At 44.2% G+C, this 16,766-nt stretch overlaps 1 protein-coding gene across 5 annotated transcripts in view; it reads right to left on the reverse strand.

Moving 5' to 3' along the window:
• LOC138304103 (CMP-N-acetylneuraminate-beta-galactosamide-alpha-2,3-sialyltransferase 2-like) overlaps positions 1-16,766 on the reverse strand; it is a 379,283-nt gene that overhangs the window by 21,476 nt on the left and 341,041 nt on the right. For all 5 annotated transcript variants that reach the window (XM_069243850.1, XM_069243849.1, XM_069243846.1 and 2 more), the window contains one exon: positions 1,063-1,182. In XM_069243850.1, coding sequence (XP_069099951.1) covers positions 1,063-1,182 — 120 coding nt within the window. The remainder of the gene's footprint in view (positions 1-1,062; positions 1,183-16,766) is intronic.

Consider the following 16,766-nt stretch of genomic DNA (forward strand, 5'->3'; position numbering starts at 1 on the left):
TGTCTGTGTGTGGGTTATATGGTTGTGTCAACAGTCTTCTGTTGTAAGCATGACTGCTGCATTGAGTGTGGGCCTCACAGGTGCCAGATATGATTTTAGTGTGCATTTTAGAGTTGCAGTGCTATAGTCTAGTATGAAGAAAACTAGGGATTAAACCACGGTTTTGAGGTCATCCTCTGGATGGAGGGTTTGACATTTTTTAGTAGCTTGAGGTGGTACACTGATCTTCCTGCTGTGAAATTTGTGATTCACCATGTTAGGTTTTTGCCAAGTGTGATTCCTAGAGATTTTGTAGACTTGGTTATTCAGGGACCACATTTTAGGGCATCTGTGAGTGTGATCCATTCCCAGATTGGGGGGTGGAGGTGGGGTTCCTGAGGAGATGATAGAAGGAATTCTGTCTTCAGTGGATTGGGTTTTAAGTGGTTTGTGGCTAGCCAGTGTTGAACGTTTTTAGTGTTTTGTTCAGATGGAGAGTGTTATAAAGTGAGGGGATTTTCAGGTTCAGTTATGCCATCTGCTTATAGGTGGTACAAATTCAGAGATTGAATAGGATGGGTGACAAAACTGAGCCTTGGGGAACTCCTTTGTGTATGGTAGATGGCTCAGAGTATACATCTTTCGGTTTTACAAGTTGTGTTCGGTTGTTGAGGTAAGAGGTAAACTAATGAAGGACTGTACCTCCTATACTGATGCATATTTTTACTGTGTTTAGTAGTGTTTCATGGCTGACTGTGCTGAATGCTGAGATCCAGCAGTATAAGCAAGCCATGCTTCCTGTGTCCATTGTATGTTACATTGAGTATTGCCATTTCAGTGCTGTACTCTGCCCTGGACTTTTTACCATCTTATAGAAAACCTCAAAATGGCAGAACATGTAACACAATACTAACGAAAGGTTCATGGTCCATTTCATTCGAGCACATCTAATCTTAATTTTATGATTGTATGAATTTCCCCACTCACCTGCTTAGTACAATGTTAGTGGGATGCTATTCAAATGAACATCTCTGAATATATCAACGTTGCAGTGTGTATAGGGATAGAGACCATGCTACTTACCTCATCACATATGTGTATTGCAAAAAATAATGCCAACATTCCTGTGGATGGGTATTTCCCATGACGTTTTATCCAGTTCTCATGGACATATTTTAGAAATGAAGGATTAAATATTAACACCTGGAGGAAAATGCAAACATATTTAAATGGAATACTGTGACAAGACAAAAATAATCATCAAAACTGAGATATGTACTGAAGACCATAAAACATGTTTATGTGAAACTCACACTAGGTCATATATAGGTGCAAAGGTTCAAACCAAAATAAAAACGAGTTAGTCCTCAATTGAGCCAGAACAGACATTCGGACAAAGAATCAAGCAATCACATACCCTAAGTTCTAAAATCACGACTCAAAACACATACACATATTATAAGAAAGAAAGAATAAGCTAGCAATGTACACAGCAATCATTATCCTCAACAGTTGTACAAGAAGCATTCACCTTATACCTGGGGTCTTCTCACTTTTTTTGCTCTGAGACCCCCTATTAAAAATGTTTTGAAGTCAGCCCCCTAAAAAAAAAAAAAACTTTATAGAGTGACTTGAGATAATTTCAGGGGTACTTTTTCTGTAGCTTATAATCCACACTGAATGTAAGACATACAAGAGCAAATACACACAAAACTGAAATAGACAAAAACACTACTCCTATTAACAGGGGTGTTGGACCCCTTCACTGTCTTGGATCTCAATACAACTGAACCTTCTTCACCAATGATAGCTGCAGCGGCTAGCCCCTCTTCCTCTTTCAGGACTTTTCCACCAATTCTGCCCATCACTCCAATCTTTAAAAAGCTCTCTACCCTTTTCAGAAACGAAGAGCTCCCATGTGTTGCCCACTTCTTGCAGCAAGGTTGCCCTCAGCCCTAAACATCTCTCCCATGCCTCTATTTTAAAGTAAGACAGTCATAATTGTCATGCAGTGCGCCCTTTACACTCCTGGCTCGAGTGTCATTATACCTGCCACACTAATGACAGCTACTACCCTGCAAAGCGCTTAGTCTCATCTGCCCCTTCCCTCCCAACTTCCTTCCTGTCAACTTTATGAGGCCTAAGCTAACGTGTCTCCTCTGCTTCAATTGTCTCCTACTACGTCTCTGCCCTCTTCACTGGGCCATCACTTCCAGGCCTGGGACCCAAAGCAGACCGTCAGCCCCTTAGTGTCAAAAAAAGGGAAAAAAATACTCACATCTTACCCCTGTGATGCCTGGGACCTGTTCCCTGCACAACAAGCGTGAGTTAGCCCCTAATGCTAACAAGGAAAATGGATCCTCACTCCTCTTAGCGGTCCAAGTAACACATCCATAACTGGGGTGCAGTGGACCGCTATATCATTGTCCTGTGCCAATGCACCTCCTACACTAACAGTAGTGATGGCAATATAAATAAAAAAATAAGCCCACATTTCTTAACACCACCTTCAGGTCAGCTCCCTGAGGAAGTGGAGAAGCTGCCTTTGTCCATTTGCAAACACAAATTAAAGCCAATATAGTGCCTCGTTCTATGGGCCATCTATTTGACGCTATCCATGGATTTCAATACTTTCTGCTTTTCCCTTGATCCATTACTCTGAGGGCCCCACTGGTTCGGATGATCAGGGCTCTGAATATGATCCTTCAGTCCTCCTTCCTGCCACCCTCTCAACTCACCTTAAAGCACATCTGCATGTAAAAGGATGTCGAAGTTAGGCAGCTATATGGGTACCAACGTATCCAAGTGTTTTTAATTTTACAAAAACAGTGCCCATACTTTTTGTTATAAACAACCATCCCTGAATTGTTAAAGGGGATCTAGATATGCCTTTGTGTGAGAGTGAAAGTGAAAGGGGGGAGTCTAAAGTTCTTTAATTTATAGAGTCACTTGAATAATCATGATGCCAAAGATGTATTATTTTTTAGAAGTACTGAAAGGATGCTGAGCTTTGGAACATGTCCTTTTGATGAACTTCTAAAAATATCTGCACTAGGTACAATCTGATGAGCTATTTCTAATATGTATTATTTGAAAGCACTTTTATCATATACATGAAATCATTGTGTGGCAGGTTATGTTATACTATGTATAGTACAATTTTAAAATAATTACTTACATATTCACAGTGCTTTATTCTACAGAATTGTCCTTCATTCGCTATAAATAGACAAGTCAGTATCCCACACTGCCCCAACCAGGATTCAATTCTGTGATTCTCTGGTCTCTCAAACAGACATCTGCAGTAATCACATTAGCCACCTGAAAGTTTCATCATGTAAAAAAAAGCATTTCCCACCAATTAGTTGTATTTGCATTTATTTTCAATTTAAGGTGTGCACATTATTTTATATGCAGATGCCGTGAAGATGAAAAAACAAGAAAATACTTATAGAATATTTTGTTGTTTTTAGCCATGACTTTGACCCCGCCACCACAGGGTTCAGGATTACAGTTGCCATTCTTTTTTATGCTCTTCAACTGCTTCATGTAAATGAAGATATCCTGGAAATGTAAAAAATAAACACTGTCACGCTTCCAGGCCATCCTTATTTACAAGTAATTATAGAGGCATTTGCACGACCCTGGAAATCGTGCTGCAGAACTGGTGGGGATGGTTGAGGTGCCCAGTTTGAAGACCTCTGCCTTACACTGACTATGCTGATTGAAAAAAGAGAAAAAACGTCCATTGTGTCTCACGCACTCTGACAACAACGTTAATGTAGAAAAGACTTGGGCAATAGTAGGAAACTAGGTGGTAAACAGGGGCTCCTGCTCACCAGCCTCACTGGTGTGTCTGCTTCACCAGGGTCAGAGGTGACTTGTATGGCAGCGTGCACTGAGAGGAGTTTTTGGAGGAATCCCTACTTTAGTATTGGACGTTTGTAGACTGAGTGTGCACCACCCCGAACACAGAGATCTGTAGTGACAATATAGGGGTATATGGACCTGGCACCACACCTGAAAAAGAGAACTGGGGGTAATCCTGGTACCACAGTATATTTTAGACAGCAAAACAACATAACCACGTTCCGTGAACAAACACTATTTTATTCACTACCTATAAGGGGGGAAAAGAAAGGCTTGACACATACACATGGCACAGCAACTATGTACACTGTTGGGTCCAGTATACTCAATCCTACCCAAAGGTCACTCGTTCCTAACACGTTGGGCATGGTGGTGCACAGTTGTGGTGCATGGTAGAGGAGATTAGCAAAGGTTGATGGTCTTTAAGCCAATACAGTGTAAAAACAGCAAAGGTCAAAAAATGGCTGGTACAGGCGGTAAAACAGTCTCGGCTACATACAGATGAGGAATGTCCAGATGGAACTGTGAAGGCAAAGATGCAAGGTCTTGGCAAGCTGGCACGAGGGAGGCCACAGATGGGATCCATGCACCATGCAGGAATCCAGAATCTGAACAGCGGCACAACAGCACTGGATATTAGCAACCTCTCCACATCCCAATAATGAACAGGAGAAATGGAATGATTTGCAATGCATGCCATAGACAAGGATGGCTGCTCTTCAGGGAGTTAAGGGCACAGCCACACTAATACACAAACATGCTGTAGTAATCCTTTCAAGATTACTAACAGAAAACTGCACAACTGTGAACTCCCTAGTGCGGCTGCAAAATGACAAACTAAACTCCATGAAGTCCTGGCAAGGCCTGCATGGGTAGGGGCCCAAAAAGTGAGTAGAGCACAGAGTGGCTCCCTGCAAAGATTGAAGAGGGCAAGAGACATTATGGAACCCAGGATGACTCCGCTGGTGTAAGGATGTTTTGTGACCTAGCGCTGCCCATGTGAAATAACTGGTGTTGATTGAAAAGGTAGGAGTAGCAGTGAAGGTAATTGTTGGTGAATTCCTCTCGCAACTCAAGGAGGCGTATCAGGGTGGATTGGATGACTCTGCCAAAGGCAGCTGAGAGGTCCAGCAACATCAGGATGAAGGGGGTCTTTATCTGTGATCAAGAAGACATTGTTTACAGTGTGTAAGGTGGCAGTCTCCGTGCTCCAATGTGATCTGAATGCAGACTGTAGTCATGCAGGAGACAGCACTCTTTGAGTTGAACATAGACTGCTTTTTCAATGAGCTTGCCGATGAATGGTAGGACAGTGATGGGCTGGTAGATGGCGAGGTCATCAGGATCTAGATAGGTTTCTTTAAGAGTGGGGGGACTTGAGAGCTTCTGGGAAGATGCCTTGATTGAGGGAGGCATTGACAATGGTAAGTATGAGAGCATCCCCAGAGAGAGATTTGTTGAAGGAGGATGGCAAGACATCTTCTTCAGAATTTCCTTTGAGTGACTTGTGTATGTCAGCAAGATCTGGGAGATATGAGGCTTTGAGTGCTGACCATTGTGGGATTTGAAAGGAAGGGGTGGGTGTGAGAGAAGAAGCAGGTTTCGTATCATCAATGTGCTGTTGGATCCGTATTTTTCACTGTAGAAGATCCTGATGGCACTGTACGTATCTGTGAATGTCGCACTGAAGCATTTCACTAATCACATTCTGTACTGTTTAGATGCCATGCAGGTCTGCCTCCAAGAGTTGTATCATTGCATCTCCTACAAAGCATAAACTCTGTTTACAGAAAAAGCTGGCAAACAGCAGGCAAAACTCACATTTAAGGCCAGGTAAGAACAGCAGCCTTAGACTGAGAGTGAACGAATCATGTCTCAAATTGACTCAGTCTCAGGACAATGTAGAGAATTATGCATCTTTCATACATAAATGTGTAGAGGCACGTAGCATGAGACTTCATGAATGAGCACTGAAGCCTCTACTTTGCAAAACCATTTTAGAAGTAAATGTTAACTAGTGGTCTGAGCATACTTCATTTAAGAAGCCCCCAACTTTCCTAGGATGATCAACGCTGATTTTACTGATAAGATAAAAACCTCTGCAGGCCCATCTCAAGAAATTAATCATTTGAAGAGGTGTATGCGGACCATATATATGAAATGTGTCTACAGAAGGATCTTAAAAAACATCTATTACATTAGGACAAATAGAAAGATTTGGCAATGTGAGTAGCTCCATATGGAGCCAATTGCTCCTATGTACAAATGTAGCATTGAGTATGATGGGGTTCACAGGAGATAAGAGAGAAGCGATTCTTCTGGAATTCAGCTGGTTAAGTGTTCCTGTGCCTGTCTTGCACAAAGCAGATGCCCCCTGGGAAGCCTTACTGCAAGAAGTAAGAGCGGAAGCGGCACCGCAGTAGCTAACGTCAAGCCACTGATCTGAGTGGGCTCCCCAGAGTAACCTCACCAAGGGTCAGATGTAGGAAGAATAGATTTTGTGACTCGGAAATTGCGAGTTGGTGCGACTCGCAATTCCTAAGTCACAAAATCATATGCAGAATGGTGTCTCAGACACCTTCTGCGAATCGCAAGGGGGTCGCAAAGACCCACCTCATTAATATTTGCGGTCCCCTTGTGATTCCCTGCACTCACAGGCATGGTGGCCTTCTGGAGACGAATTTCGCAGTTTGCGCCATGCAAAACGCTTCGTACATCTGGCCCCAAGTGTCCCACGCGTCCCGGTAAAGTGACAAGCAGACACGGATACCATATTCTGTTCTCACTGTGTGGGAAGGTGGGAAGTGGAATGGCAGCAGTGTGATATCTGCAAGCTGATGAACAGAGGTAACTGCCTGCAGCAAAACCAAAGTTGCAGGCTTACTCAAAGTGGGCCTGTTGAAAGCATGGTGATGATGTGGATAGAACATGTGTGGTCTGCAGCCACAGGGCTGAGTGGTTCCATCTGGGGGACCACCCACCTCATCAAAGTGAACTCATCCTGTCATGACCCTTTGTTGTCCCAGCACAGACCTCTGGGACAGATCAAGAGACAGACGCATGTTTGGTGAGAACACTACAGAAGGGGCAGCAGATTTTCTAGCTCCTCAAGACCTTTTTGATCTTGCTGTGTTGACTTGAAAGGTAAGTGGGGTTTTTCTTGCATTCCATATTACTCAAGTACACTGTCAGACCAGTGCTGCCCTTGCTTATTTTCTCTCTCTGTAACATTATAGAAAGTTGAGCCAGTATTAAGGCTGAAGTGACAGTTGGTGCTGAACAGTGGCTGAGGCAGGAACAAAGGACCTTTGCTCTAACTAAAATCAACCTCTGTGTTTCCTTGTGACTTTTCACTGGTGATGAGGATGATTTAACAACTGCTCCGCACACAAAAACCCAGAATCGTCAAGAATGAATAGTATATCAAAAATATTAGTAGAAAAAGCATCCTTGGTTGTACTTCAACGTTCACAAGCCTAGATGAGGAGGAGAATGGAGTTGTGGAGTGCTGCACTCTAGATAGCAAAATAAGTCAAAGCAATTTGGGAAAGATAGCATGCGTCCATCCACAAAAATGAGAGGTGAGCAGCGGGACGTAGCGTGTATTTTGCAGAAGAAGTGGAATGAAATAAGCTCAACCTGCTTAGAAAACTGATGTGTGCTGAGCTTGTGTTATCTTTGGCAGGCATATTGAGAGTTTGAGAAAGCAATGGCAGCAAGCCTAATCAACCATTAATAAACAGACTAACTTCACAAATAGAGAACATACAGGAGACACTTCAACTGAGGTACCTTTTAAATCTTGAAGTAATGCTATTACATTATGTGCTTGGTTTCTGTCAGAATAATACAAGTTACCTCTGGAATAAAGAATCATTGTTTTACAATCCTGTGCACATATTGACCCTGGAAGGTTATTGTGCAAATTCATACATCTTCAGGAACAGAGAGTGTTATTTGACATGAAGATCATAATACAACCAACATTTTTACCTACTAACCCAGGAGAACCACTCATGAAATGGGCCAAATTGAAAAAACTATGCAAGAGTTTGTGTCACCAGTCTAAGTTCAGACAACAAATTGACTCTGCACTTCTACACTATTGGAGCAGAAGCTCAAGATATACACTCAATAAACTACAGGAACCTCATCAATAAGATTATGGACTCAATTAATTTGAAGTAGTAATAAAAAATGTGATCTTCATTACTTGTCACACATGATCACAATTCTGAAATGCTTTCAATCTGGCAGGTGAGTGCATAAAGACAATGAGAAAAAATAGGAATTTGTAACTGACGTGAGAAACTTAGCCTCTACCTACAAACATGGGTCTCAGATCAGTTTTTGTTACATTGCAACAGTGACAAAATATGGGAAGAGTTGTGGTTAAAAGACAATCCTCTTTTGGAAGATGTGTTAGCAACAGAGTTCAGTATATGTTAAGCTCTGTTGAAGAGTTATGAAAGGAGAATACAGTGAAAGATCTTATAAAGACTGTAGATTTGAAGAGTGCAGAGAGAAATGTAGGGCAATTTGAAGGTAGATGTCATAGGTGTGGTCAAATCGGCCACATGGCAAACTGTACTGAGTGTCCAACTTTGAGAGCTGCTTGTAACCAATGTAGTCACAAAGGTCACTTTGTCAAATATTGTCATACTCAGGATAGGCTTCAGAAAAATCTTATGAAAAGGCAAGACATGCTAGTGATGTGAAAGAAATTGGGAGGAATTTGCGATACAGATTAAAGATAAAGTGGAATATAAAAGGGGTTAAGTAGTTCTGCAGATGGGTGTCAAGATGTCTGGTAATCTTGAAGACAAAGTCATGGTGGGGGAAGTGGAGAATAATATGTTGTTTGATTCATGTCCACAACTCACTATAATTGGCAATTCTACTTAGAGAATTTTTTAAGAAACGAGCTAACCCAGTGTCACATGTATATAACGCCTGGTGGCTATGTTGGACAGAAAATTAAATGAGTGGATATTTTATGAGCTGTGTAGACTATAAAGAACGTCTTATACCTGGTATTGTGTACATAGCCTTCAAAGGTTGTCCACATAAAAAAAAAACTTGGCATTTTTTTTAACCCAATTTACAGCCTCAAGTAGGCATAAGACAAACTGAGGAAGATTGTGCTGATTTTGGAAGTTTATTTCCAGATGTTTTCACAAACAAATTGAAACCAGGTGCCACACTTTATACTTTTAAAGTAAGGAAATCCTGTTATGTGTCCAGGATGATGTTTGCAAATAACTGGTTAGATTGAAAACAGCTGATACCATCACATCTGGTCAGGCTTCAGAATGGTTGGCAACCACATTGGTAGCCATGAAGTTCACAAGGGCAATTCGTTTGTGCATCAACCTCATAGGTCTAAACAAGGAAGTAGGTGTGGATAAGTAGCCCTTACTCAACAATTCTGGAATAATATCTTGTCTACTTTAGTTGGTGCAAGAGTTTTAACCACTCTTGATCCAGAATCCTCTTACTATCAGACTAAGTTACATCCTATCTCACAAGACACAAATTACTTCACAGCTCCCCAGGGAGAATTCATATTTTTAAGGATATGTTGGGACTGAAAAGTCCCTTGCACTGACACACACATGCCTCTTCCCTGAGTGCTCCACCTGTGGTAATATCTGGATCCTTGGTAATGGTTTTGGTCATCAGCGAACAAGGATCAAGCATGTGAGTTATCACCTAGAGCTGTCTCATTGAATGCAGTCTGCTTAACCAGGAAGGGCACCAAGAGCACTACCCTCTAGTAGTGGAAGGCTACTGCCTTAACAGGGAGTTAAACAGCACGAGCACAGTGGTGACAGCATACTGTTCTTTTGGTTTTAGTGATCAGTAGAGGGAACAGGCCTCTTTTTACATGTGTCACAGGAGTGGCGCCTCCTGGCCCACTCTAGTAAAGTTCCACGGCTATGTGTTTAATTCACCCTTGGCATCCATTGGAAAGACATGCAGCATGTGTGTCTGTGGAAAGGTACAGTGCAATAAAAAAAATGACAGCCCATGTGGGCACAGGAATACGTGTGCCTCTGAGAAGGTACAGCGCATTAGGAAATAGCACATGTGGTTATGTGCAAGTGTGGGGATGTATGTGGGCCTGTAAGTTGGTACTGCATGTAGGAGATAGCAAGCAGTACTTTGTGAGTGTGCTGGGATGTATGGATGGCCGTGCACGCATACAGTACATTGGAGGCTGTGCATGGGTGTATAAATGTATGAAGTGGTATGTGTGTGTGCTTGTAAGGCAAACAACACATGGAAGCCACTGGGTTTCCATTTTGGGAGGGCTTGCAGGAGGAGCACGGAGAGGTACAGGCTTCCCCAATACAGATTTCAGACTGCTGCATTCCTGACAGCTGAGTGGGGCACAAAATGGAGGAAAGAAGAGCCAGGTTCCTCAGGGCACATTAACAGAAACTCAGATTCTGAAAGGGGGTCACTGGTCAAAGGGGCTTGGACACATCTGAGGAAGTAGATGGGGCTGAGAAGAGAATCATAAAGAGTAGGTCTTTTGATGCACATTATCACTAAGTCTGACATCAAGGTGCGAGCCTCTAGTCACTCCCGTGGCCTATAATCATTGGAGACTGTCATGCTATAGTAGACTGCTCTCCTAAGGAATAGCACAACAAAGGAGTTGTTACTTCAAAGTGGACAACCCCCAGAACACGAACTTCAAAGACAGAGACACTAAATGACAAACATGTCTGGAAATGGATTATAAAAATGGGACCGCAAGACTTCTAAATTCTCAAACTGAAGATGTACATCAGTATGGAAAAGCTCAGCACAAGTTCTGCCTGTTGTGACCAGGACTGGAGACTAAGGATCTGCCAGTCTTCAATGCTGGGTGAGGGACCATCACACAGGAGAACCAAGAACACTAGCCTGGGGCACTAGTTTTTGCCTGACCCAAGACTAGTGGGCCCTATGAGAAAGAGATTGCCTAAAGGGAGCAAGGTCCAGGAGTGGTCCTACCAAGATTATTCTAGAAGCACAGTGTGAGATTGTGGCCCGTTGAGAAAAATGTGTAAATTGGGTTGTCTGCTTGTGTGCACTGTGTGAGCCCTGTATGCCAGGTGGTGGCCGTGGAGAGAACTGGACCACCGCATCAATTAGGCCATCTAGCCATGTGTGTTGTGCAACTCCCTGGCGCCAGAAGGCGGCTGTTGCAGAGAGAAAGGCTTGCTGCGCTAGTTCTATATTGCCACAAAGAAATGGCCATTGCATTGGCAGTGCTGTGACCAGTAGAGAGTTGTCACCCTATTGATGCTTCTAAGAGATCCTTGTATACCAGGAAGGAGATCACGTAGAAGGCCAAGGGCCATCACCCTGTGCACATGGTGAATACTCCCGGCACATCAGGAGGGGGCCAGAGGTGTGGTTAGTACTATATGAAGGGAATCAATTGCAGTTCCTCCCAGATCTCCCTCCTGACTGTTAGAAATGGGGTCTTTGGTTGGCAGTCAGGTTACCCCCAGTCCAAGCAAGGGCCCTCACTCTAGTCAGAGTAAATCACACACAATCCAAATTATCCTGTGCCCACCCTCTGGAAGCTTGGCACTGAGCAGTCAGGCTTAACTTAGAAGGCAATGTTTAAAGTATTTGTGCAATAAATCATGCAACAACACAGTGTAACACCACAAAAATACACCACACAGTGTTTAGAAAAATATATAGGCCCTCATTACAACCCTGGCGGTCCAAGACCGCCAGTGCTGTTTCGGAGGAAGCACCGCCAACAGGCTGGCGGTCGCACGCGGTTGTAATCTGCCAGGGCAGCGCTGCTTGCAGCGCTGCCCAGGGGATTACGAGTCCCCCTACTGCCAGCCTTTTCCTGGCAGTTTGAACCGCCAGGAAAAGGCTGGCAGTATGGGGAGTCACGGAGCCCCTGGCATGGGCAGTGCAGGGGCCCCCTGACAGGGCCCCGTGCAGCTTTTCACTGTCTGCTATGCAGATAGTGAAAAGCGCGACGGGTGCAACTGCAACCGTCGCACGGCCGCAACACCTTCGGCTCCTGTGTTGCGGCCGATATCCCCGATGGGCCAGCGGGGATCTCCAAATGGCCGTGGCGGGAGTGCGGTTGCATTGGCGGCCGCCTGGCGGTCCGATCTTGGCGGGTGGCTTCAGCCGCCCGCCAAGGTCGTAATGAGGGCCATAATATTAATCTGGTTAAATGCAGGACAAAACGATCAAGATTTAATAAGTACACGTTGAAATATCACTTCAGAGAATGATAAAACTAGTCTTTAGTCTTTAAAAAGCAACCAGTTTTCTCTTGCAAGCACAAAGTACCTGGTTTGCGTTCAAATTCTCCGCAAGGGACCTCAGAGGAGGAGATGCGTGGAAAACGGGGAGGTGTGCGTCAGTTTCTCAGGGAGAATACACAGACGATGCGTTGATAATTTTCCACGTTGGGAAGGCTTTGCATCGATTTCTGACGCACTGACTTGGATCCTCTTCGGGTTGCGGGGTATTCGGGCACCCCAGGGACTATGCGGAGAAATCCTGGGCGTGCGGGACGAAGTCACAGGAGCTGCGTCGATCCGGTGGGCGATGCGGGGAAATGTTTGTCGCACTGCAGGCGCTGTGTCGATTCTTCTCCAAAGAAGTTGGGCTGCGTCGTTCCGGCTCAGCTATGCGTCGATCCAGTGGGCCGTGCGTCAAAGTTTCCGTCGCATCACTGGTGCTGCGTCGATCTCCTCTCAGGGAGCCGGGCTGCATCGTTCCAGTTCAGCGTGAGGAGATATTATCACTGCGATGCAGGCTGTGCATCGTTTCTGGCAGGCTGTGCGCATATTTTTGCCGCACAAGGAGATCTTTGCAGGAGTAAGTCTTTTTGGTCATGAGTCTTCAAGGAACAGGAGGAAAGCTCTAGCCAAGCCCTTGGAGAGCACTTCTCGGCAAAGCCAGAGGGCAGCAAGGCAGCAGGACAACAGTCCTTTGCCGAAAAGCAGTATGGTGAGTCCTTTGGGCAGCCAGGCAGTTCCTATTGGCAGGTTGCAGGGTCTGCTTCAGAGTTTCTTCACCAGTGGTATCTTGTCCAGAAGTGTCTGAGTTGGTAGGGTCAGACGCCCTGTTTAAATACCCAAATGTGCCTGAAGTGGGGGAGAATTCAAAGAGTGGTTTAGAAGCGCACAAGGTCCCCTTTCCGTTCCATCCTGTCTGCCAGGGTCCCAGTAGGGAGTTTGGCAGTCCACTGTGTGAGGGCAGACCACTGTCCTTTCAAATGTAAGTGTCAGGCTCTCCACCCTCCCAGCCCAAGAAGACCTATTCAGTATGCAGATGTGTGCAGGTGTGACTGAGCATCCTGTGTTTGGGGTTGTCTGAGTGAAATGCACAAGGAAGCGGTCAACTAACCTAGCCAGACGTGGATAATAAGGCACAAAAGGATTTAAGTGCAGAGAAAAGCTCACTTCCTAAAAGTGGCATTTCTAAAATAGTAATATTAAATCCAACTTCAACAGTCAGCAGGATTTTGTATTACCATTCTGGCCATACTAAATATGACCTTGTTACTCCTTTCAGATCAGAATCTACCACTCAAACAGTATATGAGGGTAACCCTAATGTTAACCTAAGAAAGGAGCAGGCCTCACAGCAGTATAAAACGAATTTAGGAGTTCTACACTACCAGGACATATAAACTACACAGGTATATGTCCTTCCTTTTATCTACATAGAACCCTGCCCTATGGGTTACCTACGGCCTACCTTAGGGGTGACATGTAGAAAAAGGGGAGTTTAAGGCTTGGCAAGTACTTTTAAATGCCAAGTCAAAGTGGCAGTGAAACTGCACATACAGGCCATGCAATGGCAGTCCTGAGGCATGGTTAAGGGGCTACTTATGTGGGTGGCACAATCAGGTGAGATCTCTCTCAGGTTTGGAGTGTATCATTCAAGCATCTGTGTGATACCAATAATGTGCAAATTGGCATTGGGAAGTTAAAGAGTATAGTTGAAAGTGTGGCACTCCAAATCTACCCCTCTCACAAGGAAGCACTAATGTGCTCCATTAAATGTGCAGTCTCCGGCCGGCCCAGATGAGTCTGATAAGAAGACCACAAAGCGTGAGAAAAAATGTGTTTGTAAGGAGGATTGGGATATTAATAAATAAGTAAAGGGGGAGAACCACCATCTTAATGATGGTGATCTTACCCGCCACTGAGAGGGGTAGTTTAATCCATATCTCACCTTGTGTAGACAATGTGTCCATCTGAAGACCATAATTTAATTTCAGTACTTTGTCTTTATGTATGATGATACCTAAATATTTCACGGAACCCTCGCACCATGTCAGGGGATAATCACTGGGTTCTTCGTGTACTATGGGTGATAGGGAATAATTACGATTTGGACCAGTTGTTCCGAATACCAGATAGGGTCCAAACCTCATCACCTCTTCTAATATAGGTGTAAGATTTTCCCCAGGCCCATTACTCTGTTATGTGCAGTTGGATGGGAACATAGAAGGTTTATCAAGGGGGAAAATCTGTGGGGGTATGCCCAATTTGGGAATATCAGTCCATAGGAAAGGCCATTCCAATGAGTCAAATGCCTTTTTGACATCCAGAGGGCAATGGCAGCGGATAGGTCCTGGGAAATTCTATTAGGCATGAAGAACACAGCACCTAGATTAAACAATGGCAAACACTGAGGAATAAAACTTGATTGCGCTGGGGCTATGATTTGATCCTTTAACAATGAGAGCCACGTAGCCAGGATTTTCACTAAGATTTTATTATCTAAATTTAACAGTCACAATGGTCGGTAAAAATTACAAAGTAAGGAATCTTTGCCGGGTTTAGGAAGGAATGTTATTACCGCTTTGCGCATGGAGGGGGACGCACTCCTAGTTGTAGTGATTCCTCAAATACCGCACGTTATTGAGGCGCTAAGTGGTGTTTAAATTACTTATAGAACTCTCCAGTGAAGTCAACAAGGCCTGGAGCCCCGGAGCCATTCAGAGACTCCATTGCTTGAACAATCTTTTCACAGGAAATAGGTTCAATAAGGAAGTGCTGCTGTGGAGTTGACAGCCAAACCACAGCCATCTCATCTAGCTATCCCACCCGTGCAGTGGCATCGTCCACTACATAAGAAGTGTATAGTTGGGTGTAATAATGCAGTGTAGTGTCAATTACATCTTTATTTGATGTGACACATCGATTTTCAGCGGCATCGAGTTCTGTAATGTAGGAATTTCCCCTTGGTGGCCTAAGTAAATGGGCCAGAGACTCCCTTTCAGCCAAGCCACAGTAGTCTGTTAGAAGAATCTCACGTTTCAAGGGGATTGGTGGGCCAATGTCCATTGATGCCTTAGTGTAAAGTAATGCCAATCGTTCCTCAAGAGTTTGGAGACTCCTCTGGATGTCCCTGAGGACCCCCAAGTATTTAGCAATGCAAATATTCCTTATGTAAGCTTTGAACTCCTCCCATAGGGTGGCGTTGGTTTCTTCCGCACCATCATTAGGGTGGAAATACTCCAGAATGTTAGTGTGTAGCTTGGAACTGAACAGTTTGTCCTGCATAGCAAGTGTAGGAAATCACCATTGTTTCTCCTGTGTGTCCCCCAAAGGGAATATCAATGGTGATCAATGAAGGATAATGGTCTGAGTGTACACAAGAGAGATGGAGAGCGGAGGTCAGCCATGGGCAGAGTGGAGGACCACGTATTGTGTAATGCTGAGTAATGGTTATAGCATAGATTTGAGGATTGCTTCAGATGCCAGGCATCATGTTGGACATAAGTACTGCAGATATTCTTAAGGATAGCGATCAATTTGGGCTTAGTGGGTGAGCTCAAAGAGGTGGGTTCAGTTGGAGGGACCATGAGTAAATTGTAAACCCCGGCGATTATTATATGGTCAAAATTGAGGTGCCCAATTTGAATGGTGAGGGCTACAAGATGTCCGGAGAGTCTACATTGGGGGGCATAAATGTTGGCCAGACGTACTAAATGTCCTTCCAGGGTACCCGTCACTAGCATGTATCGGGCCTCTGCAACAGTGTTAGTACATTTAAACGGGATACTTTTGTGGATAAGAGTACACCACCCCAGAATAGGAACTATAGCCTACAAAAAAACAATGTGCTCCCCAGACAGAGCTAAAAGTATGTGTCCCTCTAGGAGGTAAAGGAGTAGTCTTGAGAAATGCAATCTGAGCTCCATGTCAGGTAAAATATTGTAAAACCTGCTTACCTTTACAGCGGTTGTTAAGACCTCTAATATTCCATGACTTGATTTTAAGGGAGAGGTCCCTCAGTAGCATGGGTACAGACCATCAATGGTAGTGTTAAAAAATGCAATGATGAGGATAAGTAGCAACCATATATCGGACAATGACAGTGAGAAAAACAAGTAATGCAAACGTTGGTTGTAACCTAACCCCACCACCACCCACCACCCAAACTGAGCTAAAAGGAACCCAGTATCTCCATGCATTATAAGCCCTATCAAACCAAAAAAAAACATTGTTAATATGTATGTGTACATATTGCCGCTTGGGGGTGTCAACACCACAGCTGATGTCCTGTAATGCAAGGATCAAATGACAAAAATACTGTCAGGGTATAGAGTCAAATAAGAGGCGGGAGCACCATCAGCAGGCAGAGGACAGCAGGATGGTAATCCGAGTCGGTGCCTGCAAGCATCAGAGGTATGTCGAGCGCCAGGGGCACCAACTTCTTCCAGGAGAGAAGAGATCATTACTGGCACTGGAATTGATATCTGGCAGAGTTCTGTCTGGTGTGGCACAACAAGGGCCAATGTGGCCCCCCTGGTATGTTGTTTATTGAATTCCTGTGCCTCAGATGGAGCATCAAAAATATGGGGTTTGCCACTAACGTCAATCTGAAGGTGTGCAGGATTTAGCATCCTGTAGTGAAAT

The sequence above is a fragment of the Pleurodeles waltl genome, chromosome 7, assembly GCF_031143425.1.
Source record: "Pleurodeles waltl isolate 20211129_DDA chromosome 7, aPleWal1.hap1.20221129, whole genome shotgun sequence".
Classification (NCBI taxonomy): domain Eukaryota; kingdom Metazoa; phylum Chordata; class Amphibia; order Caudata; family Salamandridae; genus Pleurodeles; species Pleurodeles waltl.